The following is a 25,889-nucleotide window of genomic DNA, read 5'->3' as shown; positions in this document are numbered from 1 at the left end:
GCAATTCTTCTTAGTCAATTTTCCATTCCTCATAAAGCACTATTCACCTGCAGCTCACTGCCCTACAATAGGAGGGCTGGAGTGAGTTAGAATTCATTATATGCTGCTTAGAATCTGATTTTTCCCCTCCCTTTATTTCCCACTCTGGCTCCCCTCTTTCTTTTCCTCTTCACCTGCCTATCACCTGCCCCCATGCCCCTTTCACTTCCCTTTCTCCCATGGTACACTCTCCTCTCATATTAGATTCCTTCTTCTTTAGCCCCTTAACCGTTTCCATCTACTTCCCAGATTCTTCCTTCATCTCCCCCTCCCCCATCCACCTGGCTTCACCTATCACCTTCTACCTTGTTCTCCTTCCCCTCCTCCACATTTCTTTAATATCTAAAATCTTCCACCTTTTTTTTAAGTCCTGATGAAGGCACTTGGCCCAAAACTTTGACTTTATTCATTTCCATAGATTCTGCATGATCTGCTGAGTTTTTCCAGCACTTTGCGTGCGCTGCTCTGGATTTCCAACATCTGCAGAATCTCCTGTGTTTAAACTACTTACAAACCTTGCAGATTCTAACATGTGATTCTGTAGATGCTGGAAATCTAGAGCAACACACACAAAATGCTGGAGGAACTCAGTAGGTCAAGTAGCATTTACGGAGAGGAATAAATATTCAATGTTTCAGGCCAAGACCCTCCGACAGGACTGGAAAGGAAAGGGGAAGAAGCCATAATGAGAAGGTGGGAGCAAATGGAGGAGTGCTAGCTGGAAGGTGATAGGTGAAACCAGATGAGGTGGAAGATGGGTAGGTGTGAGATGGGGGGGGGGGGTGGTGGAATGAAGTGAGAAGCTGGGAGATCGGTGAAGGATGTAAAAATCTAAAGAAAAAGGAATCTGGTAGGACAGTGAGGCATGAGAGAAAAGAAAGGGGGAGGGGAACCAGAGAGAGGTAATAGGCAGGTAAGAGAGGGGTGAGAGGGGAGCCAGAATGGGGAATGAAAAAAAAAGGGAGGCAAGAGAAATTAGTTGAAGTTAGAGAAATTGATGTTCTTGCTGTCAGGTTGGATGCTACCCAGATGAAATATGAGGTGTTGCTCCTCCAACCTGAGATTGGCCTCAGCATGGCAGCAGACGTCTACTAAAAGGTCTGACATTAGGTAAGTCACCTGGACCAGATGGTGTAAACACCAGAGTTCTGAAACAGGTGGCGGAAGAAATTGTGGAGGCATTTACAATGATCTTTCAAGAATCACTAGATTCTGGGATAGTTCTGGAAGACTGGAAAATTGCAAATGTTACTCCACTCTTCAAGAAGTGAGAGAAACAGAAGAAAGGAAACTACAGGCTAGTCAGTGTGACTTCAGTAGTTGGTAAGATGTTGGAGTCAATTATTAAGGAAGAGGTCTTAGAATACTTTAGGGCACATGTAAAATAGGCCGCAGTCAGCACTGTTTCCGCAGGGGGAAATCTTGCCTCACAAATCTGTTGGCATTCTTTGAAGAAGTAACAAGCAGGATAAACAGAGGAGAATCAATTGTTGTTGTGTAAAAGCTCGAAGCCTATGGTCCTACAAAAAAGATTCCTGTGGGAAAAAAAGAGCCTTTTTTTGACTGGCTGCCGGTGAGTAGAGGTGTTCCACAGGAGTCTGTATTAGGACTGATTCTTTTTATTCTACAAGTCAGTGATTTGGATGATGGAAGCTTTTATAAGTATATAAAGAGTAAAAGAGAGTCGAGGGTAGATATAGGACCAATACAAAATGTCTCTGGAGATATTGTAATGAGAGATGCAGAGATGGCAGAGTGCCCTCTTGTCCTAGAATCCCCTACCATATCTAATAACTTTGCCATATCTAATCTGTTCAGGCCTTTTAACATTCTGAATGTTTCTGAGATTCCCCCTCATTCTCCTGAACTCCAGGGAATACAGCCCAAGAGCTGTCAGACGTTCCTCATACAGTAACCCTTTCATTCCTGGAATCATTCTCGTGAGTCTTCTCTGAACCCTCTCCAATGTCAGTATATCCTTTCTAAAATAAGGAGCACAAAACTGCACACAATACTCCAAGTGTGGTCTAGAAAGTGCCTCAACATCACATCCCGGCTCTTATATTCTATATCTCTAGAAATAAATGCCAACTTGCATTTGCCTTCTTCACAACTGACTCAACCTGGAGGTTAATCTTTAGGTATCTTGCACAAGGACTCGCAAGTCCCTTTGTATCTCTGCATTTTGAATTCTCTCCCCATCTAAATAATAGTCTCTTCCACCAAAGTGCATGACCATGTACTTTCCAACATTGTATTTCATTTTCCAGTTCTTTGCCCATTCCTCTAAACTATCCAAGTCTCTCTGCAGGCTGTTTTTTCAACACTATCCGCTCCTCCACCTAACTTTGTATCATCATCAAATTTAACCAAAAATCCATTAATCCAAGTCATTGACGTATGTAGTAAAAAGCAGCGGTCCCAACACCGACCCTTGTGGAACTCCACTGGTAACCAGCAGCCAGCCAGAATAGGATCCCTTTATTCCCACTCTGTTTTCTGCTGACCAGCCGATGCTCCACCCACGATAGTAACTTCCCTGTAATTCCATGGACTCTTATTTTGCTAAGCAGCCTCATGTGTGGCAACTTGTCAAAGGCCTTCTGAAAATCCAAGTACACCACATCTACTGCATCACCTTTGTCTACCCTGCTTGTAATTCCTCAAAGAATTGCAGTAAGTTTGTCAGGCAGGATTTTCTTTTCAGGAGACCATGCTGGCAGAAGAACTGAATGCGTATTTTGCATCAGTCTTCACAGTGGAAGACGTATGTAGTATACCAGACATTCAAGAGTGTCAGGGAAGTGAAGTATGTGAAGGTGCTCAGGAAGCTTAATGGTCTGAGGGTGGATAAATCTCCTGGACCTGATGGAATGCACCCTTGGGGTCTGAAGGAAGTAGCTGGAGAGATTGCGGAGGCATTAACAATGATCTTTCAAGAATTGATAGATTCTGGCATTGTACCAGATGACTGGAAAACTGCAAATGTTACTCTACTATTTGAGAAGGGTGGGAGGCAGCAGAAAGGAAACTGTAGGCCTGTTAGCCTGACACTAAGCTCTCACCTATCGCTCCAAGTAACTGTTCACATGCAACAGTAGCTGCACCCCAGTACACCATTTCAACAGGTGGACTAACCATGTGATGGCAGCTGGCATGCCTATAAACCAGTAAGACAGGGACATGCCTGTCCCAGCATGTGGAGTCTGTTCCGGCAGACTGGACTGATGAGATCAGCAATGATCTCCAACGGCCAGTAAGGCAATTCTGCAATACTTCATGGACAGTGAAGGGCACTGTAAGCACAGAAGATACCATGGTCATCACAGCAACCAACAAAGACACCAGTTTGTGATGGCTACTAGTATCACTGGACCTGGACGAGGTTCGGAGAGTGGAACTGCTCAAGTGCAATGGCTTTTCCACTTTAAAATTTCTCCTGCACTGGTGGCCTAACACTGTTGGAAACAATGGACAATCAGCATTGAGCACCCAATCCGAGATGCCCTGCAGCTACATCTCAAGCAGATCAATCTAATATGTTATCTCTAATGGCTGCAGCACCTGCAAAGTGCCACTCAAATCATACAGATGGACATGCTCAATACTTACAAGGGGCTTGCTGACTTCTGTGAACTCTTCTCAGTCCTCTTCTCCTGCTTTGCTTTCAGCCTGGCTTCAGCTTTCTCCAGTTTCTTCGCATCTACTGTCTGAAATCACAATGAATGAAAAATGTGTTAAGTCAGGAATCAAGATTCAGAGAGCTTATGTACATAGATTGATTGTATGTCCATAAAGTGACGCATAAGGTGACTGATGTAAATGACAAAACAGTGGTGGTTGGGTGTGAGGAAGGGAAAGAAAAACTACTTTTGAGTATGGTGGTCCTGGCATGGATGCTATGTAGCCTCCTCAAAGATGGGAATGGGTCAAAAAAATCTATGAGCAGGAGGGTGTGATCCTTCAAGATTTTACTAGCCTTTTTCCAGCACATTCCTGTACATATGTCATTGATGGCTTGTAGGTTGGTGCTGATGATACGATGGGCAGTTTTGACTATCGTAGCTGAGCCCTCCTGTCCACTGTAGTGTAGAATCCATACCGTGCAGTGATGTAGCTTGTCAGGATGCTCTCTACTGCATATCTGTAGAATGACGGAAGGGCAGATGTGCATAGACTGTCTTCAGCCTCCTCAGAAAGTAGAGGTGTTGGTGAGCTTTCCTGATTGAGTAGTATATGTTCTGGGACCATGAGAGTTTGTGCAGGCTGTGTATTCCCAGTTGTTTGAAACTGCTGTGCCACCAATGTAAAGGGTTGTGAGTGGTGCGACTAATTGCAACCCAGTGCTGGATTTGCTGGTCTCCACCATTCACCTTCTGTAAATGCAGAATCACCTCACCTTACCCCAAAGTGCAGTCCTTCCTCATCTGTGGCTACACTTAGAGCAGAGAACATAGAATAGTACAGGCCCTTCAGTCCACAATGTTGTGCTGAACAAAACAAATTAGTAATCAAATGACCAACTAATCTCTTCTGCCTACACACAGGAAAGATGTCTCGTTGGCCATTTTATGGGATTCACCATTTTGTTTGTTCATAACGTTCCATGTCATATGACACGGGCGAACATGGTCTTTTCATGACCACAATTATTGTTGGCAAGCTTTTCTACAGAAGTGGTTTGCCATCATCTTCTTCCAGGCAGTCTCTTTACAAGATGGATGACCCCAGTATTATCAATACCCTTCAGAGACTGTCTGACTGGCAACAGTGGTCATATAACTAGGTCTTGTGATATGCACCATGCAACCATCATTGCTTAACTTGACCCTGCTTGGGGTGGAGGGGTGGTCTAATTACGTGCTATACCTTGCCCAAGGGTGACCTGCAGGTAAGTGGAGGGAAGGAGCACCTTACACCTTCTTTGGTAGGGAGGGATGCATCTCCACCTGCCACCCATGGCATTCACCACAGCAGTTCATATAATTAACCTCCCTACTCACCTACCTTCTGGAACATAATGAGCAGGGTATCTGCCAGCTAAAGTCTACTGCTGAAGAACAAGAGATGTATCAACACAGTTCCACAATTTAAATACACAGATTGTGTTTTCTTTATCCACTTGCCTCAGAGATGAATGAAGACAAATAGAATGGATGCCAAGTTAAATTTTAAGAAGCCTAATATTATATTGCCATCAGATGAAATAACACAGATTAAATCATTTAAAGGTTTGACGGAATAACATATTAAATGATATAACTCATTCATACAATTAGTAATAATTTAAGAAGGGGAAGTTGAGGAAACATACTCCAGCCTCAGTGAGGAATCGACAGCAGGAAGGGTGAGCAGTTTCAAATTCCTGGGTGTCAACATCTCTGAGGATCTATCATGGACCCAACATATTGATGTGGACTTCAAGAAGGGGAAGTCTACGGAACATACACCAGTCCTCATCAAGGGATCAGCCGTGAAAAGGGTGAGCAGTTTCAAGTTCCTGGATGTCAAAATCTCTGAAGATCTATCCTGAGCCCAACATATTGATGTAATTACAAAGTAGGCAATACAGTGGCTATATTTCAATCATAGTTTGAGGAGACTTGGTATGTCACCAAAGACTCTCACAAACTTCCACAGATGTATTGCAAAGAGCATTCTAACTGGTTGAATCACTGCCTAGTATGGGGGAACCGATGCACAGAAGTGGAAAAAGCTGCAGAGGGTTGCAGACACAGCCAACTCCATCATGGGCATTGGCATCCAGGATATCTTCAAAAGGTAAAGCCTCAAGAAGGGGGCACCCATCAATTAGGACCCTCAGCATCCAGGACATGCCCTCTTTTCCTTACTACCACCAGGGAAAGGCACAGGGACCTGAAAACACACTCAACATTTTAGGAACATCTTCTTCCCCATCACCATGAGGTTTCTGAAACATCCATGAACCCATGACACTATCTCACTATTTTGATCTCATTTTATACTATCTATTCTTTTTATATTTTTTATTATTACATAGCAATTTTTATTTTATTGCACTGTACCACTGTCATGAAACAACAAATTTCACAACATATATCAGTGCTAATAAACCTGATTCTGACATAACTCTTCCCCTCCTATTGCAATGTGTCCATCACACTGGTTCATGGAAACCACTCTTTGTGCCAGCTATGGACTGGTCCATTCAATGAACACTGCAGGACTTCCCACCAGCTGCCGTTATACCCATGACATCACAGAGCCAGTAGAGTATAAATCCAACGTGCTGAAAGCAAGCAATCTCTCTTTACTCTCTAGCTCACCATGGACTGGGTGTGACCAGGGCTCAGGAAACAACTGAAGTGTAGTGCATTACAAGAGGGCCCAGGCGCATACTTTAGGTAAGTACTTGTAATAGGGTGCAAGTTGTAGGGTTTACTAAATGTTTAATGCCTGTCTTGTCCTTCCACATTGAGCACACTCTTAAATTGTGTGGGTCTAACTTGAATAGTTTACTGAAGGTTTAGTATCCAACCTGTCCTGTAAGTAAATGGTTAACTTACTTACCAGTTGTGTCCATCTTCTGTCCCCACTCTCTGAACCAGTGATCCAGATTTCACACAACGGAGGAGAAAGCAGAGTTACTTAATGAATACTTTGCTTCAGTATTCACTATGGAAAAGGACTTTGGCGATTGAAGGGATGACTTACAACAGACTGAAAAAATTGAGTATATAGACATTAAGAAAGCAGCTTTTGGAAAACATAAAATTGAAAGTCACCGGGACCAGACGAGATATACCACAGACTACTACGGGAGGTGAGGGAGGAGACTTCTGAGGCTCTGGCAATGATCTTTGCATCATCAATAGGGATGGAAGAGGTTCCAGAGGATTGGAGGGTTGCAGATGCGGTTCCCTTATTCAAAGAAAGGGAGTACAGATAGCCCAGGAAATCACAGATCAGTGAGTCTTACTTCAGTGGTTGGTAAGCTGATGGAGAAGATCCTGAGTGGCAGTATTTATGAACATTTGGAGAGGCATAATATGACTAGGAATAGTCAGCATGGCCTTACGAGTCTGAATTTTTTGAGGATGTGACTAGCATGTTGATGAAGGAGATGTAGTGTATATGGATTTCAGCCAGCCATTTGAGAAGGTTTATCAAATTCAAGGTTTATTGAGAAAGTAAGGAGGCATGGGATCCAAGGGGACCTTGCTTTGTGGATCCAGAATTGACCTGTCCACAGAAGGTAAAGAATGGTTGTAAACAGGTCATATTCTGCACGGTGACCAGTGGTGTGCCTCAGGCATCTGTTCTGAAACCCCTTCTCTTCATGATTTTTTATAAATGACATAGATGAGGAAGTGAAGGGATGGGATAGTAAAGTGGCTGATGGCACAAAGGTCGGAGGTGTTGTGGATAGTGCAGAGGGCTCTCAGAGTTTACAGTGATACATCAATATGATGCAAAACTGGGCTGATTTGTGGCAAATGGAGTTCAACCCAGGTAAGTGTGAGGTGGTTCATTTTAGTAGGTCAAATATGATGGCAGAATATAGTATTAATAGTAGGACTCCTGGCAGTGTGGAGGATCAGAGGGATCTTGGGGTCTGTGTCCATAGGACACTCAAAGCTGCTACGCAGGTTGACTGAGTGGTTAAGAAAGCATACAATGCATTGGCTTTCATCAAACATGGGATTGAGTTCAAGAGCTGAGAGGCAATGTTACAGGTATATAGGACCCTGGTCAGACCCCACTTGGAGTACTGTGCTCTATTCTGGTCACTTCACCTTAGGAAGGATGTGGAAACTATAGAAAGGGTGCAGAAGAGATTTACAAGGATGTTGCCTGGATTGGAGAGCATGCCTTTCAAGAATAGGTTGAGTGAACTTGGCCTTTTCTCCTTCGAGCAACGGAGGATGAGAGATGTCCTGATAGAGGTGTACAAGATGATGACAGGCATTGATTGTGTAGATAGTCAGAGGCATTTTCCTAGGACTGAAACGGCTAACATGAGAGGGCACAGTATTAAGGTGCTTAGAAGTAGGTACAGAAGGGATGTCAGGGCTAAATTTTTTTTTTTACGCAAAGAGCGGCAACTGCGTGGAATGGGCTGCTGGCGATTCTGGTAGAGGCGGATACAATAGAGTCTTTTAAGAGGCTCCTGAATAGGTACATGGAGCTTAGAAAAATAGAGGGCATGGGTAAACTTAGGTAATTTCTAAAGTAAGTACATGTTCAGCACAGCATTGTGAGCCAAAAGTCCTGAATTGTATCGTAGGTTTTCTATGTTTCTATAAACCCTCAAAACTTTGAATTTCAGTGGAGTTTCTCTTATTTCAGAAACCCCCATGCAGAGTAACTGTGACCAATTCCATCCTTTGCAACTAATCACACATTCTAATAACAAGTGATACTTAATTAAAGTTGCCTCTGAGCAAGTGTGGTATGCAAACATATTACTAATGCATCTTGAGCTTGGAATCCTAGGGCATACACAAATGATTTGCAAAATCAAAACAAGATGATATTTTTCAAAAGCACCACATGCTAAAATGCTGAGAAACTCAGGTCAGGTAGCATCTATGGAAATAAATAATGTGGGGGAGGGGAAGAAGTACAAGCTAAAAGCCCAGGTGGATTGGAGTTGGAGTAATAAGAAGTTGTGAGGTGATAGCTGGAAAGGATAAAGGACTGGAGAAGAAAAAATTTGATTGGAGAGCAGGGTGGATCATGGGATAAAGGGAAGGTGGAGGAGCACCAGGGGAGGTGACAGGCAGGTGAGGAGAAGAAGAAAGCAAGAGTGGGGAATTGATGACAAGGGAATAGGGAAAGTGAAAAGTTACTGGAAGTTAGAGAAATTGATGTTCACACTATCAGTTTGGAGGTTACCTTGACGGAATATGAGGTGTTGTTCCTCCAACATGGGTCTCCTTATTGTGGCAGTAGAAGAGACCATGGATCGACATGTCAGAATGGGAAGAGGAATGGAATTAAAATGGCCAGTCTCCAGGAAATCCTGCATTTTGTGTGTGTGTTGCCCTGGATTTCCAGCATCTGCAAACCTCTTCTGTTTATGATATTTATAAAAGTTTTTTTTTGCTGACACTAATTCATTGAGCTTTTGGTATTTCTAATTAGGAGGTTACAGAGAATTAGGGATGGAAATTAATTTGTTTGCTTAATAAGGGGAAGACATTCATGTGAAGTATCAGAACAGAGCTGTGAAAGTTTCTGTAAAGTCTCAAGAACACAAAAGTGACAATCAAGTTACCTTCTGCAGTCTTCCTGTGAAACAAATATCAGTGAAAACAATGGCACCCAGACCAGGACCACCAGACTCAAAAACAGTTAGTTTCCCGAAGCAGTAGAGCTGATCAACACCTTCCACCTACTAATCCACTCCTCTCCATCCCCAACCACCACTACTTTATTATTTCCTGTCAGTCACCTTATGTACAGACACTCATGTGCCTAGTGTCACTTTATGGACAGACAATCAATCTATGTGTACAAAATATATTATGTATTTATATCTTTGTGCTGCATCAGATTCAGAGTAACAATTACTTACTTACACTTGTGTACAGGAAATGACAGGAACAATCGTGAATTTTGAATTTGTACTGAAGTTTCGACAGTACCGCACAGAAACATGCTCTTCAGCTCACAATGTCTATGCTGACCTTGGTGCTGATCTAAAACACTCCCAACTGTATGCATCTGGTCTATATTCCAGCATTGCCTGTCTTGAAATGTGTCTGTGTAAATGCCTCTCAACTGCGGCTATCATACAGTATCTGTACCACAGCTGGCAACACCTTCCAAGCAACTCCCCACAGAGCAAAATAAAAACTTGCCCTCCGTATCTCCTATAAACTTTGCCCCTGAGTATGTACAAATCTACCCTGGGAAAAAGACACCAACTATCTCCTCCAGCTATTGTTGGCAGAATTTCAGGTGGTGACGAGGAGGCGTACAGGAGCAAGATAGGTCAGCTGGTTGAGTGGTGTTGCAGCAGCAACCTTGTACTCAACATCAGTAAGACCAAGGACCTGATTGTGGACTGATTAAGAACGCTCATCACCCAGGACATGCCTTCTTCTTGTTCCTATCATCAAGGAGGTGATAGAGGGACATGAAGATACACACTCAACACATAGGAACAGCTTCTTTCCCTCCACCATCAGATTTCTGAATGGACAATGAACCCATGAACACCTCACTTTTTTCCCCTCTACTTTTGCACTACTTAATTAATTTAGTTTTTCTTATATATACTGTTGCTTTATTATATATACTGTTGTAAATGTTGCAAAAGGTGGATTGTGTAGGTTAGAAGTAAATTGTGTTGTGAAGTTTTTCTATTTTTACGGTTTTCTCGTTTAGTTATTTATTATGTCTTTTTTTAATATTTTATTAACCCTGTGTTAAGACAAGATGTAATACAAAAATAGAAAACATTTCACTCAAATAGTACAATAAATCGACGAATTGATGACATGTTACATGATGCTGAAGAGGTTTTATGTGATAAACTGAAATACAACAGCTTCTCTATCCAGGTTGATGATTCAACAGATTTCAGCAATAAATGTCATGTTGTAGCACTTGTAAGATTTGTAAATGATGGTGAAAGTCAAGAAAAAATTTTCTGTTGCAAAGAGCAACCCAAAACAAGCAGTACTTAATGTTTTGTCTTCATATCTGGAAACAAAAGGTGTCTTGAAGGAACTGTGCTGGCATCCGTACTGATGGTGCCCCATCAATGAATGATAAACTCCATGAGAAGTTTAATTTCTCTTGGAAAAGAAAGAGAAAATCCTGACATTGTCACAACACCCTGCTTTCTTCACAGAGAGACACTGATGTCAAAAACTCTTGGAGATGAAATGAAAAAGTTCTGGATAATGCTACAAAAATATTTAACTTCATTAAACAAAGACCAGTTCACTCGAAAATTTTAAAAAAACTATGTGAAGACCTGGACAAAGAGCACACCAATCTCATGCTACATACAGAAATCTGGTGGCTTAGCAGTGGAATTACAGGGGTACTTTCAAGAAAATAGTAGGCCAGATTTTCCTGAGTGCTTTGAAGATGAAGAATGCCTGCAGAAACTAACCTTCTTAGGAGACATATTTCATGAACCAGTTAAAAAAGTCTCTGCAAGGCCCTGGAGAAAATGTTTTGACTTCAAGTGACACGATTTTTAGATTTAAAAGGATCATGATTTTTAAAAAAAATATCAAGTTGTAAAAGGAAATCTTGAAATGTTTCCACTGCTGCTTGGGCTTGAAAGTGAGGAAAAATATCATTGAAAACATAAATTTATTAAGTTTGCTTTATGATTTTTAAAAAATTATTAAAGGAAAAGAAAGATTAATTTCAAGAAAGGTACTCTAAGCTTTTTAAAGAAAGTTTGGCTAAAAACTCATTCCCTACACAAAAGAGCATTGACAATTATTTTTGGATTATTATATCAACAACTTACTGATCACACAAACATACCGTGAGCAGTAGATATAATAATTTCTACACAAGTTTTCCCTGGGACCTGAAAATTATTTCAAGGGTTTTGCCACAGCAAAAAGCTTGAGAAAAGCTTGATCTATGATATTTTGGCTTTAGTATGTATTGTTATTTCAATACCACGTTCTACACACAAGCGATTCTACAAATGCTGGAAATCTAGATAAACTCACACAAAATGCTGGACGAACTCAGTAGGTCAGACAGATCTTTGGAAATGAATAAACAATTTATTTTTCAGGCTGAGACCCATTCATAAGGACTGGAAAGAAAGGGGAAAGATACTAGAATACTGAATTCTGCAAGATAGCACAGTGCAGAAAATAAGAGTTTTTTAAAATGAAAACATTATGGGAGCAGGGCATTGCTTTCAAATACATAGAAATTTTCCATCCTTAGTTGTTACTGGTGGTGGGCTTGTGATAAATAACTCTGACTCTGAAATCCATATTCTTCCAAGGACCGAAAGAGACATTCATTCCTTTAGAGAAATAGGATTGTCTCCTGGAATTCATTGCTCCAAAAACATGACAGCTTCATTTCTCACATTAATGAGATCTTATTATAGCTCCATTGAAAAGCCAATGCTGACGATACTTTATAATGTATTCACTGACTATGAATTGCTTTACGACATCGTGAGGTTGTAAGAGGAGGTATCTTTATAATAACAGGAGTTAAGTATAGCTTACATTTTAGACAAATTCAAAGAATGAACTTTATGGGACAGGAGACTTTTATCAAAGAATAAATGTGAAAACTGCTTAGGTATTACTTTGGAAGACCTTCCCTTCATTAAATTACATCTTCTACAACACCAGCACACAATTATCGCAGTGTCTATCATCTACAGAATGAACTGCAGTTACTCGCATAGGCTACACCATAAGGCACAGGCAGAGTTAGGCCATTTGACTCATTGAATCTGCCCCACCATTCGACCATGGTTGATTTATTACCCCTCTCAACACAATTCTCCTGCCTTTTCCTTATAACCCTCATGCCCGTATTAATCAAGATATACCCAAATACTCCACAGCCATCTGTGGCAATGAATTCCACTGATTCACCACACCTTTGGCTAAAGAAATTCCTCCTCACAAGGTCATAAGGTCTATAAGATCACACCCTCACATCCTACATTCCAGCGAGAATAAAGCCACCATATCCAATCTTTTGTTATAACCTCAGCCTTCCATTCCAGACAACATCCTGGTGAATCTCTTCTGCACTCTCTCTCTCTATTGTTACATCTTTCCTGTGCTATGGAGACAAGAAATGCACACAATATTCCAAGTGTGGTCTAACCACAGTTTTGTACAGCTACAATATGACGAAAACTGAGTGTATCTGATGTATGACCTCCCCACAAGCAGAACCAGTATAGCTGGTGTGTGCAAACATTACTCTCTTGAGAGTACAGGAGGACCATGGAGTGCATTCTCACTGGTTGCATCACCGTCTGGTAGGAAGGGACCACCACACAGGAATGAAAAAAGCTGCAGAAAGTTGTAAACTCAGCTAGCTCCATCATGGGCACTGGCTCCCCAGTATCTAGGACATCTTGAAAAGGCGATGTCACAAAGAATCAGCACCTTTATTAAGGACCACAATGACCCAGGAAATGCCTTCTACTCATTGATATCATGAAGGAAGAGGTACGGGAGCCTGCAGACACATACTCAACATTTTGGGAACAGATTATTCCCCAACACCATCATATTCCTGAATGGACAATAAACCCCTGCATGCTAACTCACTATATTTGTTCTTGTTTTTTTTTGCTGGGGCGGGTGGTGTGTGTGTGTGTGGCCATACACACATTTTTTAAAATTATAATTTATATAGTTTATTACGTATTGCAATGTATTGCTGCTGCAAAACATCAAACCTCATGACATATGCCAGTGATATTAAGCCTGATTCTCATTCTAATCCAATACGTCCATTAAGTTGGAAGATTGTTTTGACTCACCGTGCCCATATCCCTTCTCATCATCCAGATTCCTTTGACATCTTCTGTTTTGTAGTCTGCATGTAGTACACAATAAAAATAAATCAGTACATCTTTATCTCAAGATTGAAGATTGTTAAATGTCATGTACAGTACACAAGTGCAAAGAAGATCAAAATAACTGTTACTCTGGATCCAATGCAGCACACAAAACACACAATAATAAAAAAAAACATAATAAATAGATAAGACAGCTTTTATACACACACACAAAATGATTGTACGTCCATAAAGTGATGCTAGGCATGGGAGTGTCTATACAAAAGGTGACTGACAGGAACTGATAAAATAGTGCCTGTTAGGGTTGGAAAGGGTGAGTTAGTGGGTGTAGTCATTGATCAGCCTTATTGCATGGGGTAAGTAACTGTTTTTGAGTCTGGTGGTCCTGGTGTGGATGCTATGCAGCCTACTCTGATGGGAGTAGGACAAACAGTCGATGAGGAGGGTGGCTGGGATCCTTCATGATATTTCCAGCTTTTTCTGATACCTTTCTGTATATACGATCCTGATGGAGGGATCAAGATCACTGCCAGTGATGCGCTGGGCAGTTTTCACTGCCATGCAGTGATGCAGCCACAATGTCTGCCACAGTGCAGTTTCCATACCGTGCAGTGATGCAGCTTGTTCGGATGCTCCCTACTGCGCAGCTACAGAATGTCTTGAGTATAGATGTGCATAGTTCATAGCTCTGGTACACTTTAATCTAGTTGCTTCACACTCTAGCTGAACAAGCCAGGATTCAAAGTACATGTGGAAGTTGCAGTAAAGCAAGGGTTAAAGACAACATCCAGCCAAGATTGACTGAAGAAGTGTGTATTCAATCAAGCCAAGGGAGACCTTTGACTGGGGCATCTGAAGTGAGGTCTTTTCAAGAAAGATCTTTGAAGAACATAGCTTCCATTTATACAGTAGGGGGTGCTGGAGAAAGACAATAACAGAAGATGTGAGTAACTCAACAACTAAGGGACGATTATTTTACTAACTTCGAAGTGTCATCGGTTGTCAGCTTGTAATTATTGATTTTTAACATCTCTGTTGTGAACGGGAAATGATTTTACAAGTAGGGAATTGAAACATAACACAATTTACGAAATGGTCAATATCCGTAACAGATAAGCGAATTCTGTATATAAAAAAACAGCTATTTTCTGTCCTGACCAGAACATTGTGGGGACAGGGGCCATGGTGCTGTCCTGTGCACAAGTAAACTAAAGTGTGGTTGAGTCATAAGTGTGTATGTGTTTTGTGTCCAGTTATTTTATTATTAACAACAATACCACTAAGGTAAGAAATAAAAGACAGTTTCCAGATTTGTTCATCTCTACATCAAAGGTGTCAAGTGTCGTTGGGATCTGTTGGGTGTCATCGACTGTATCTGGTGCTCCCAGTGTGGCCTCCTGTATATCGGTGAGACCTGGCATAGATTGGGAGACCACTTCGTCAAGCACCTTCACCCCATCCGCCACAAAAAGCAGGATCTCCCAGTAGCTACCAATTTCAATTCTACAAATGTACTTCCCATTCCAATATGTCTGTCCATGTAAACACAAAGTACACTGCAGATGCTGTGGTCAAATCAACATATACAAACAAGCTGGATGAACTCAGCAGGTCAGGCAGCATCCGTTGACTGCTCATTTCAACAGATGCTGCCTGACCTGCTGAGTTCATCCAGCATGTCTGTCCATGGCCTCCTCTACTGCTCACAATGAGGCCACAGTCAGGATGAAGAAGCAACACCTTTGTTCCATCTGGGTAGCCTCCAAATTGACAGAATGAACATTAATTTCTTGAACTTCTGGTAATTGTCCCCCTTCCTCTCCTTTACCATTCCCCATTCCTCTCCCTCTCTCATCTTATCTCCTCACCTGCCCATCACCTCCCTCTGATGCTCCTACCCCTTCCCTTTCTTCTAGGGTCTTCTATCCTCTCTGATCAGATCTTCTCTTCTCCAGCCCTTCATCTCTCACCAATCAACTTTTCAGCTCTTTACTTCACTCCCTTCCCCTCTCCCAGTTTCACCTATCACCAGCCACCTTGCACTTTTTCTACCCCTTCCCTCACATTCTTACTCTCACTTCTCCCCTTGCTTTCCAGTCCTGATGAAGGGTCTGAAATATCGACTGCTTACTCTTTTCTATAAATGCTACCTGACCTGCTGAGTTCCTCCAGCATTTTGTGTGTGGTTCCTTTTTGTTTTCTGCTCAATAACGGGATTGTTTAAGAGTAAATAATCAGAAACACTTTCAAAAGCAAAATAAAAATGAAACATTTCACTTCTCATTTGTGGTTCACTCTGAGTAATACAGAGGAACACAGGAATGAAATTATACTATTCAGCAGGAAATAACCTACATTTCAGAGGCCCATTATCTTTCAAGTAGTGAAAACTAGATGCTGCTTGAGCCAAGACTTCCCCAGTTTCAAAGTCAAAGTAAATTTAACCATATAGAGTGGATTCCAGTTCATTGGACCATCGGATAATAGTATCAGGAGTGATATAATTTGTTCTGTATTTCATTTAAATACATAATTTGTTACTCATTTACCATTGTTCATCTTTTTTATACCATTTTTGCTATTTCCATTAAACTTTGGCTAATTGAGGCAGCCTCTTAATTGGACCAAAATATACTGGTTCTGGCGTCTCCCAATTAACCTGAATTTTCTGTACCACCTCAGGATTTACCTTCTTGCACAAAGAACCACAGAACATTACAGCACAGTAACAGGCCTTCTGGCCATTCTTGGCTGTGCTGAACCATTTTTCTACCTAGTCCCACTGACCTGCACCTGCCCCATATCCCTCCATACACCTCTCATCCATGTCCCTGTCCAAGTTTTTCTTAAATGTTAAAAGTGAGCCCGCATTTACCACTTCATCTAGCAGCTCATTCCACACTCCCACCACTCTTTGTATGAAGAAGCCCCCCCCTCAATGTTCCCTTTAAACTTTTCCCCCTTCACCCTTAACCCATGTCCTCTGGTTTTTTTCTCCCCTAGCCTCAGTGGAAAAAGACTGCTTGCATTCACTCTATCTATACCCATCATAATTTTATACACCTCTATCAAGTCTCCCCTCATTCTTCTATGCTCTAGGGAATAAAGTCCTAATCTATTCAACCTTTCTCTGTAACTCAGTTTCTCAAGTCCCGGCAACATCCTTGTAAACCTTCTCTGCTTTCTTTCAACCTTATGAATATCCTTCCTGTAATTCGGTGACCAAAACTGCATATGACACTCCAAATTCGGCCTCACCAATGCCTTATACAGCCTCACCATAACATTCCAACTCTTATACTCAATACATCTTTGCAGGAAGATAAAGAATGCAACAGAATTTATTATTAAAATATGTACTTGGTACCATATTCTACCTTAAGATTAATTTTCTTGCAGGTATACGAGGCAAAATAAAGAAATACAATAAAACTTGCGAAAATCTATAGATAACTAATGAATGACAAAACCAATGTGCAAAAGACAAATTGTGCGAATACAAAAGCAAGCTTATTTCACATTTACACAATCTGTAGTACTTTCTTTACCTACGGTATGAGGTAATATATTTCAATAAGAACTCAATGCCCTAAGACTTCTCTACTTTTATACTCCCTTCACATAAAGCACAGATTCCCATTAACCTCCTCGATCCCAGCTACATCTGCACACATGCTCACAGCTTCATCTACAAGAATCGATATTTGCTTGTGCTACAGCCATTGTTTTGTCCCACTCCCATCAGGAAGGAGGCTATGTAGCTTCCATGCCAGGGCCACCATACTCAGAAACAATTACTTTCCACAAGCAGTAAGGCTGATTAGCTCCATTAACCCCTAACCACTAAATTTTTATCATTTCCTGTCAGTCACCTTATGTACAGACACTCCTGTGCCTAGTGTAACTTTATTAACACACAATCAATCTATGTCTAAAAGTTGACTTAAGTATTTATATTTATTGTGTTTGACTTTATTGTGCTACACTGGATCTGCAGGAACAATTATATCATTCTCCTTCAGACTTGTGTATACTTTATACTTGTGTACTCGAAGTGATCATAATATGATTGAATTCATATTGATATTTGAGAGGGAGAAGCACAAGTCACATGTATCAGTACAGCAGTGGAATAAAGGGAATTACAGAGGCATGAGAGAGGAGCTTGCCCAGGTGGATTGGAGGAGGATACCGGCGGGGATGACAGTAGAACAGAGGTGGTTGAAGTTTCTGGGAATAGTTCACAAGGCGCAGGTTAGCTATGCTCCACAGAAGTTGTTGTTCTCAAATGGCAGGGCTAGGCAACCGTGGCTGACAAGGAAAGTTAAGGACCGCATAAAAGCCAAGGAAAGGACATACAAGGCAGCAAAAGTGCGTGGGAAGATGGATGACTGGGAAGCTTTTAAATCCAACTAAAGGCAACTAAAAAAAAACTATAAGAAGCAAAAAGATGAAACACAAAGACAAACTAGCCGATAATATAAAGCTAGGTACTAAAAGGTTTTCAGTTATAGAAAGGATAAAAAGGAGGTGTGAGTTCATATTGGAACTCTGGAAAATGATGCTGGTGAGGGAGCAATGGAGGACAAAGAAATAGCAGATGAACTTAAGAAGTGACAGACAGACATACTTTATTGATCCTGCGAGAAATTGGGTTTTGTTACAGTCGCACCAACCAAGAATAGTGTAGAAATATAGCAATGTAAAACCATAAATAATTAAATAATAATAATTAGTAAATTATGCCAAGTGGAAATTAGTCCAAGGCCAGCCTTTTGGCTCAGGGTGTCTGACACTCTGAGGGAGGAGTTGTAAAGTTTGATGGCCACAGGTAGGAATGACTTCCTATGACGCTCAGTGTTGCATCTCGGTGGAATGGGTCTCTGGCTGAATGTACTCCTGTGCCTAACTAGTACATTATGGAGTGGATGGGAGTCATTGTCCAAGATGGCATGCAACTTGGACAGTACCCTCTTTTCAGACACCACCAGCAGAGAGTCCAGTTTCACCCCCACAACATCACTGGCCTTACGAATGAGTTTGTTGATTCTGTTGGTGTCTGCTACCCTCAGCCTGCTGCCCCAGCATACAACAGCAAACATGATAGCATTGGCCACCACAGACTCATAGAACACCCTCAGCATCATCCGGCAGATGTTAAAGCAAAGTGTTTTCCTTTACAGTGGAAGACACTAGCTGTATGCCAGAGGTCCATGAGAGTCAGAAAGCAGGAGTGAGTGCCATTGCTATTACAAAGGAAAAAGTGCAAGGCAAACTGAAAGGTCTTAAGGTGGATAAGTTCCTGGGCCAGATGGACTACATCTCAGAGTCCTGAGAGAGATTGCTGAGACAGATGCATTGGTCAGGATCTTTCAAGAATGACTTGACTCTGGCATGGTCCCGGAGGACCGGAAAATTGCAAATGTCACGTCACTCCACTCCACTCTTTAAGAATCTAGGAAATTATAGGCCAGTTAGCCTCTCAGTGGCTGTGAAGGTGTTGGAGTCCATTACTAAGAACGAGGTTTTGGGGCATTTGTAGTCTTATGATAAAATAAGTCAAAGTCAGCATGGTTTCTGTAGAGGGACATCTTGCCTGACAAACATGTTGGAATTCTTCAAGGAATAGTCAGAAGGAATTTGATAAGGTGCCTTATATGAGGCAGCTTAAACCAGGTAAAATCACAAGCACATAAGACATAGGAGCAGAATTAGGCCATTTGGCTCATTGAATCTGCTCCACCACTCAATCATGGCTGATCCTTTTTCTCCCCCTCCTCAGCCCCACTCCTGTCTTCTCCCTGCAACCTTTGATTCCATGTCCAATCAAGAACCAATCAAGCTCTGCCTTAAATACACCCAAAGACCTGGCCTCTACAGCTGCCTGTGATAATATATTCCACCATTTCACCACCCAATGGCTAAAAAAAATCTCTACATCTCTGTTTTATATGGACATCCCACTATCCTGAGGCTATGCCCTCTTATCCTAGACTTCCCCCATTATGGGAAACATCCTTTCTCAGACTAGGACTTTCAACACTTGAAAAGTGTCAATGAGGTTCCCCGGTCATCCTTCTAAATTCCAGCATGTACAGACCCAGAGCTATCAAATATTCCTAGTCTTATAATCCTTTCATTCCCAGAATCATCTTTGCGAACCTCCTCTGAACCCTCTCCAATGCCAGCACATTTTTTCTAAGATAAGGAGCCCAAAACTGCTCACAATACTCAAGGTGAGGGTTCACCAGTATCTTATAAAGCCTCAGCATCACATCCTGCTCCTGCATTCTCGATCCATTGAAATGAATGCTAACATGGCATTTAACCTGCCAGTTGAACTTTAGTGTGTTCCGCACAAGGACTCCTAAGTCCCTTTGCATCTCAGAGCTTTGGCTTTTCTCCCTGTTTAGAAAATATTCTGCACATGTATTTCTACTACCAAAGTGCACGACGATACATTTCCCACTTTCTTGCCCATTCTCCCCTAATCTCTCTAGGTCCTTCTGCAGCCTACCTGTTTCCTATACACTACCTGCCTTTCCACCAATCTTCGAATCATCTGTAAACTTGGCAACAAAGCCACCTATTTCATCATCTAAATCATTGATACAATCAGCATAAAAAGTAGTCTCAACACCAACCCCTGCGTAACACCACTTGTCATTGGCAGCCAACCAGTTGCTGCCTCCTACCAAACACCCAATGCTCTAACCATGCCAGTAACTTTCCTGTTTATAATCCTATGGTGTTACAGGAAATGTATTGGTATGAATAAAGGAATGGTTTACAGGCAGGAGGCAGCAAGTGGAAACAAAGGGGGCCTTTTCTGGTTGGTTGCCAGTGCCTAGTGGGGTTCCTTAAGAGGTCAGTATTGAGAACACTACTTTTCATATTGTTTCCCAATGATTTAAATAGTGGAATTGATGGCTTTGTGGCAAAGTTTGGGGATGATACGAAGATAGGTGGAGGGGTAGGTAATGCTGAGGAAGCAATGCAATTGCAGCAAGACTTAGACAAATTAGAAGAATGAACAAAAATGTGGCAGATGAAATACAGCCTCAAAATTGAGGGGTGACCTTTTAGAACAAGAAGCAAGGAGGATTTTGTTTTTAGCCAAAGAGTAGTGCATCTGTGGAATGCTCTGCCGAAGACTGTGGTGGAGACCAAGTCAGTGGGTATATTTAAAGGAAAGTTGATAGATTCCTGATTAGTTGGGGCATCAAGGGATATGGTGAGAAAGCAGGTATATGGGGTTGAATGGGATCCAGGATCAGCCATAATGATATGGCAGAGCGGACTCGATAGGCTGAATGGCCTAATTCTGCTCCTATGTTTTATGGTCTAAATGACTTTAAACAATCTTGAATTCCCCAGAAAATAGTCAGCTAGATCAATCTAGCAAACTGAATTTTACTGATTTTTATCCCACTTATTTATCAATATTTGTCTGCATTTCTTCACAACTTTCTTCCCTCCAACTTTTCTACCACCCTTCAGGTTGGAATTCAGGAAGGGGAAATTGAGGGAACACATTGTCATCTCTTGAGGGATCAGCAATAGAAAGGGTGAGCAGTTTCAAGTTCCTAGGTGTTAACATCTCTTCTCATTGCTACCATCCAGGAGGTGGTACAAGAGCCTGAAGACACTATTCAGGAACAGCTTCTTCCCCTCTGCCATCAGATTTCTGAATGTACAATGAAGCCATGAACACTCACTATATCTTTTACTCTAATCTAACTTTTATTAAATGGATTTCTTATTGTAATTTATAGAAACACAGAAAACCTACAGCACAATAGTCTCTTCGGGCCAAAAAGCTGTGCTGTACATGTCCTAACCTTACAATTACCTCGCATTACCCATAGCACTCTATTTTTCTGAGCTCCATATACATGTCCAGGAGTCTCTTAAAAGACCCTATCGTAACTGCTTTCACAGCCGTTGCCAGCAGCCCATTTCATGCACTCACCACTCTCTGCGTAAAAAACTTACCCCTGACATCTCCTCTGTACCTACTTCCAAGCACCTTAAACCCATGCCCTCAGCCCTGGGAAAAAACATCTGACTACCCACATGATCAATGTCTCTCATCATCTTGTAGACCACCATCAGGTCACCTCTCATCCTCCGTCACTCGAAGGAGAAAAGGCTAAGTTCCCTCAACCTATTCTCGAAAGGAATGCTCCCCAATCCAGGCAATATCCTTGTAAATCTCTTCTGCACCCTTTCTATAGTTTCCACATCCTTCCTATAGTGAAGTGACCAGAATAGAGCACAGTACTCCAAGTGGGGTCTGACCAGGGTCCTATATACCTGTAACATTACCTCTCGGCTCTTGAACTCATTCTCATGTTTCATGAAAGCCAATGCACTGTATGCCTTCTTAAGCTCACAGTCAACCTGCGCAGCAGCTTTGAACGTTCTGTGGACATAGACCCCAAGATCCCTCTGATCCTCCACACTGCGGCAATAGTAAGAGTCTTACTATTTATACTATATCCTGCCATCATATTTGACCTACCAAAATGAACCACTTCACACTTATCTGGGCTGAGTATGTTATTACTCTGTAATGGATGTCAGCTGTCGCAAAACAACTAATTTTACATCACATGCCAATGATATTAAACCTGATTTTGATGCTGTACATTTGCCTCCTTCCTCTCGATAATTAATATATGAACAACAGGTTTCACAATGTGGCATTGCATTGTAGTGCAGCAGTCAGAGTAGCACTGTTGAAGCACCAGCAAAAAGGATTCAGTTTCTGTAGAAGTCATATGCTCTCCCTGTGACCTCCAGGTACTCCAGTTTGCTCCTGTATTCTAAAGACATACAGTGGCACTAGGAAGCTTTCTTGTAGAATTTTCTCTATTTCTGCAGAAATATGACCTAAAATATTATCAGATCTTCACATAAGACCTAAAGCTAGATAAAGAGAACCCCTAAATAACACAAAAATATACTTGTTCATTTATTTATATTTTGAGAAAATTCTACAGGGTTTACAAACTTTCTAGCACCAATGTACAGGTTCAAAGTTCACAGTAAATTTATTGTACATATATGTCACCATATAAACCTTGACATTCATTTTCTTGCAGGCATTCACAGTAAATTCAAAGGATACAAAAAACAATCAATAATAAATAAGTGATAGATATTGAGAGCATGAAGAGTCCTTGAAAATAAGCCTATTGGTTGTGGGAACAGTTAAGCATTGGGGTGAGTGAAGTATTCTCCTCTGGTTCAAGAGCCAGATGGTTCAGGCTCATTACAGTTCCCGATCCCGATGATGCAGGACCTGAAGCTCCTGTACCTCCTCCCTGAAGGCAACAGCAAGGAGAGAAACTGGCCTGATGGTGGGGGTCCTGGATGATGTATGATGGGTTAATAGGTTAATTCATCACAAGGATATAATTAGATGATGCAGGCTCATTTGCCCAGAAGGGCCTGTTGTTGTGCTGCATCTCTAAATAAATAAACAAACAGATCCCGGCAGCACTGCATTGGTCACAGGTTGCCAATTTGAAATGACCTCCTTATTCCAAGTCACTCCTTTCTGCTAACTATCCAGTCCTCTCTCTACAATAGCACACTACCTTGCTAAATAATCCTGTGTGCAGCACTACATCAAATGCCTTTCCTCATTATAGGAAGGATGTGTAAGCTTTGGAGAGGGTGCAGAGGAGATTTCCCAGGATGCTGCCTGGATTAGAGAGCATATCTTATGAAGACAGGTTGTGCAAGCTAGGGCTTTTCTCTTTGGAGTGAAGGAGGATGAGAGGTTACTTTATAGAGATGTACATGATGATAAGAGGCATATATCAAGTGCACAGCCAAAGACTTTTTCGCAGGGCAGAAATGACAAATATGAGGGGCCATAACATTAAAGTGTTGGGAGGAAATATAGAGGGGATAACAGAGGTAGGCGGGATGGTGGTAGATGTTGTGCCATTTTTAACATATTGCAAGATAAATCTAACCCGTCCCTTCCACATCGCCCTCATTTTCCTATGTGTCTGGCTAAGAATGTATTAATGAGGCAACTCAGGTGTCTCACCTCATCCAGAAGCGTTTTTTTTTTAAAAAAAGTGGTTCGAGTGGCTGCCTTTTGTTTTACATCCCGTTTGGTGGTGCAATAATATCAGCACCGGACTCCAGAGCGAAGGTTCCCGAGTTCAAATCCAAGTCGGGTTGAGCGTCAAGCTAGCAACTCGGCCTCATAAAAACAGGAATAGCTTGCTACATAAACACCGTCAAAAGACGGTGTCCCGGTATCTCCACTGCCGAGTTAGGGCTATTCTTCTTCTTCCTTTTGTTTTAGGTTTTATAGATGGCGCCAGTTAAGCCTGGTGACATGTTGCAGGCTGCTTACAAAACTTCTAAATATACCTTTTTTGAACTATACTCTCTGCAATCTACTGCTTGTAAATTCCATTACAGATTTCTTTTACTCTTTCGTAGTGGCAGTTTGTTGTCCTTTGTACATTGGCTGTTTGCCAATGCTGTGGAGTGTGGTCTTTCACTGATTCTATTGTTTCTTGAAATTACTGTGTATGCCCACAAGAAAATGAATTCAGGGTGGTATATAGTGACGTACAGGCACTTTGATAATAAATTTTACTTTGAACCTTACCTCGCAGGCAGTTCATTCCAAATTGCAATCAGTGCCCAGATTCTTCCTCAAATCCCCTTTATGCCTCTTACTCACCTTAAACCTGCGCTTTCTAAACCCAGACGCTTCTTCCATGGGGAAGAGATTCTTACGATCCAAGATAAAATAGCGCCTCTCTTGGGTTTTATGTTTGAAAAGTCTCCGCGTAGTATGATACTACTGCACAATACAGTACAGGCCCCTTCAGCCTTCAATGTTGTTCCGACCTTCAACCTACTCCAATTTTAATCTAACCCTTCCCTCCCATGTAACCCACGATTTTTCTATCATCCATGTGCCCATCACAAATGCCTCCTAAATGTCCATACTCTATCTGCCTCTACCATCACCTCTGGCAAGACTTTCTGCACACACATCACTCCCTGTGTAAAAAAAAATACCTCTGGCATCCTTAGAAGGTGGCATTACATACAAAGAACTTTCATCTATGAGATATCACTCAGATGATGAGGGTTTACAGTGAAAAATAAAAATGCTACTTTCAAAAGAAAGTGAGGAAAATAAAAGGTGACAGAATTGGCTATGAGAAAGTCATAAAATAAAATTCTGCATTTAAGATAAAAGTACTGAGAGTATTACTCACCTGAGTTGCTGGTTACTTTTGAGAGCTGTATTGGTGCTTTCAGCAGTACATTTGATTTTGAGGAGTTGGATGTGTTTCTGGAAAGTAAAAACACAAAGGATTACATTAGCCTGGCTGGCTCCTAGAAACATTCATTTACAGACTAAACTACTCACACGGTATGATAAATTTGTGGATAATGAAGATCTTTTTTTTAAACTGTTTAATTGTTATTTTCTTTGCAGCTTAACAATTTAGGCCTGCTAGTATAACCGTTTAGTATATTTCTTAGTGGTCACAGTATGTATAAGCAGTTGTTCAGTTTTTATGATTCTGGAAAGCTCTGGAAGCTTCTCTGGTGCTTCCAGAGCTTTCCAGGGTCATCCAGTTAGTTAACTCTTATCTATGAATTTGAATGGAATGTTTCTTAGCATATCTATGGGTATAAAGAGAGCTGACCACACAGCTCCGCCATCTTTGTTTCTTCTCTCCCTTCCACTACTAGCCTCTGCTCCTATTACTGTCTGTTTTAGATTCTCTTTGTCCTATTAACGCTAAACAATTGTAAAACAAGTTTTGTGCCCCTTTCCTGACTTCTAATCCTGATTTAGGATTAAAACATGAGAATCCAACAATTTTAAACTCTGACAAAGAGCCAGAAAGGAAATTAAGTAATTTTCAAGAATATAAGGTGGCATCAAAAGATAGAAAAGGAGTCAAAACCCAAAACAGGTGTCGATATTTGCTAAAGCTGATTAATTGTATAAATGTTACATTAGTTTATTAAATGGACCAACACACTCAGATTTATTTATCACATATACATCAAAACATATGGTGAAATACCTCACCTGTATTCCCTGGAGTTTAGAAGAATGAAGGGAGATCTCATTGAAACCTATCGAATACTGAAAGACGCAGACAGTGTGCATGTGGAGAAGATGTTTCCTATAGTGAGTGAGTTTAGGACCAGAAGGCCCAGCCTCAGAATAAAGGGAACGTCCATTTAGAACAAAGATAAAGAGGAATTTCTTTAGAGGTTCTTGGTTAGTCAGGGCATCAAAGGTTACGTG

General features: G+C 41.3%; 1 protein-coding gene across 2 annotated transcripts in view; it reads right to left on the bottom strand.

The window, feature by feature from the left end:
- Nucleotides 1–25,889, bottom strand: part of abcf3 (ATP-binding cassette, sub-family F (GCN20), member 3) — a 190,980-nt gene that overhangs the window by 150,022 nt on the left and 15,069 nt on the right. For both annotated transcript variants that reach the window (XM_059991476.1, XM_059991485.1), the window contains exons 3-5: nt 24,838–24,914; nt 13,535–13,590; nt 3,652–3,749 (exon numbers count right to left, since the gene is read on the bottom strand). In XM_059991476.1, coding sequence (XP_059847459.1) covers nt 3,652–3,749; nt 13,535–13,590; nt 24,838–24,914 — 231 coding nt within the window. The remainder of the gene's footprint in view (nt 1–3,651; nt 3,750–13,534; nt 13,591–24,837; nt 24,915–25,889) is intronic.

Source organism: Hypanus sabinus, chromosome 2 (genome assembly GCF_030144855.1).
Source record: "Hypanus sabinus isolate sHypSab1 chromosome 2, sHypSab1.hap1, whole genome shotgun sequence".
Lineage (NCBI taxonomy): Eukaryota > Metazoa > Chordata > Chondrichthyes > Myliobatiformes > Dasyatidae > Hypanus > Hypanus sabinus.
The sequence above is the reverse complement of the archived record's forward strand: the minus strand, read 5'-3'. Positions and strand labels throughout refer to the sequence as shown.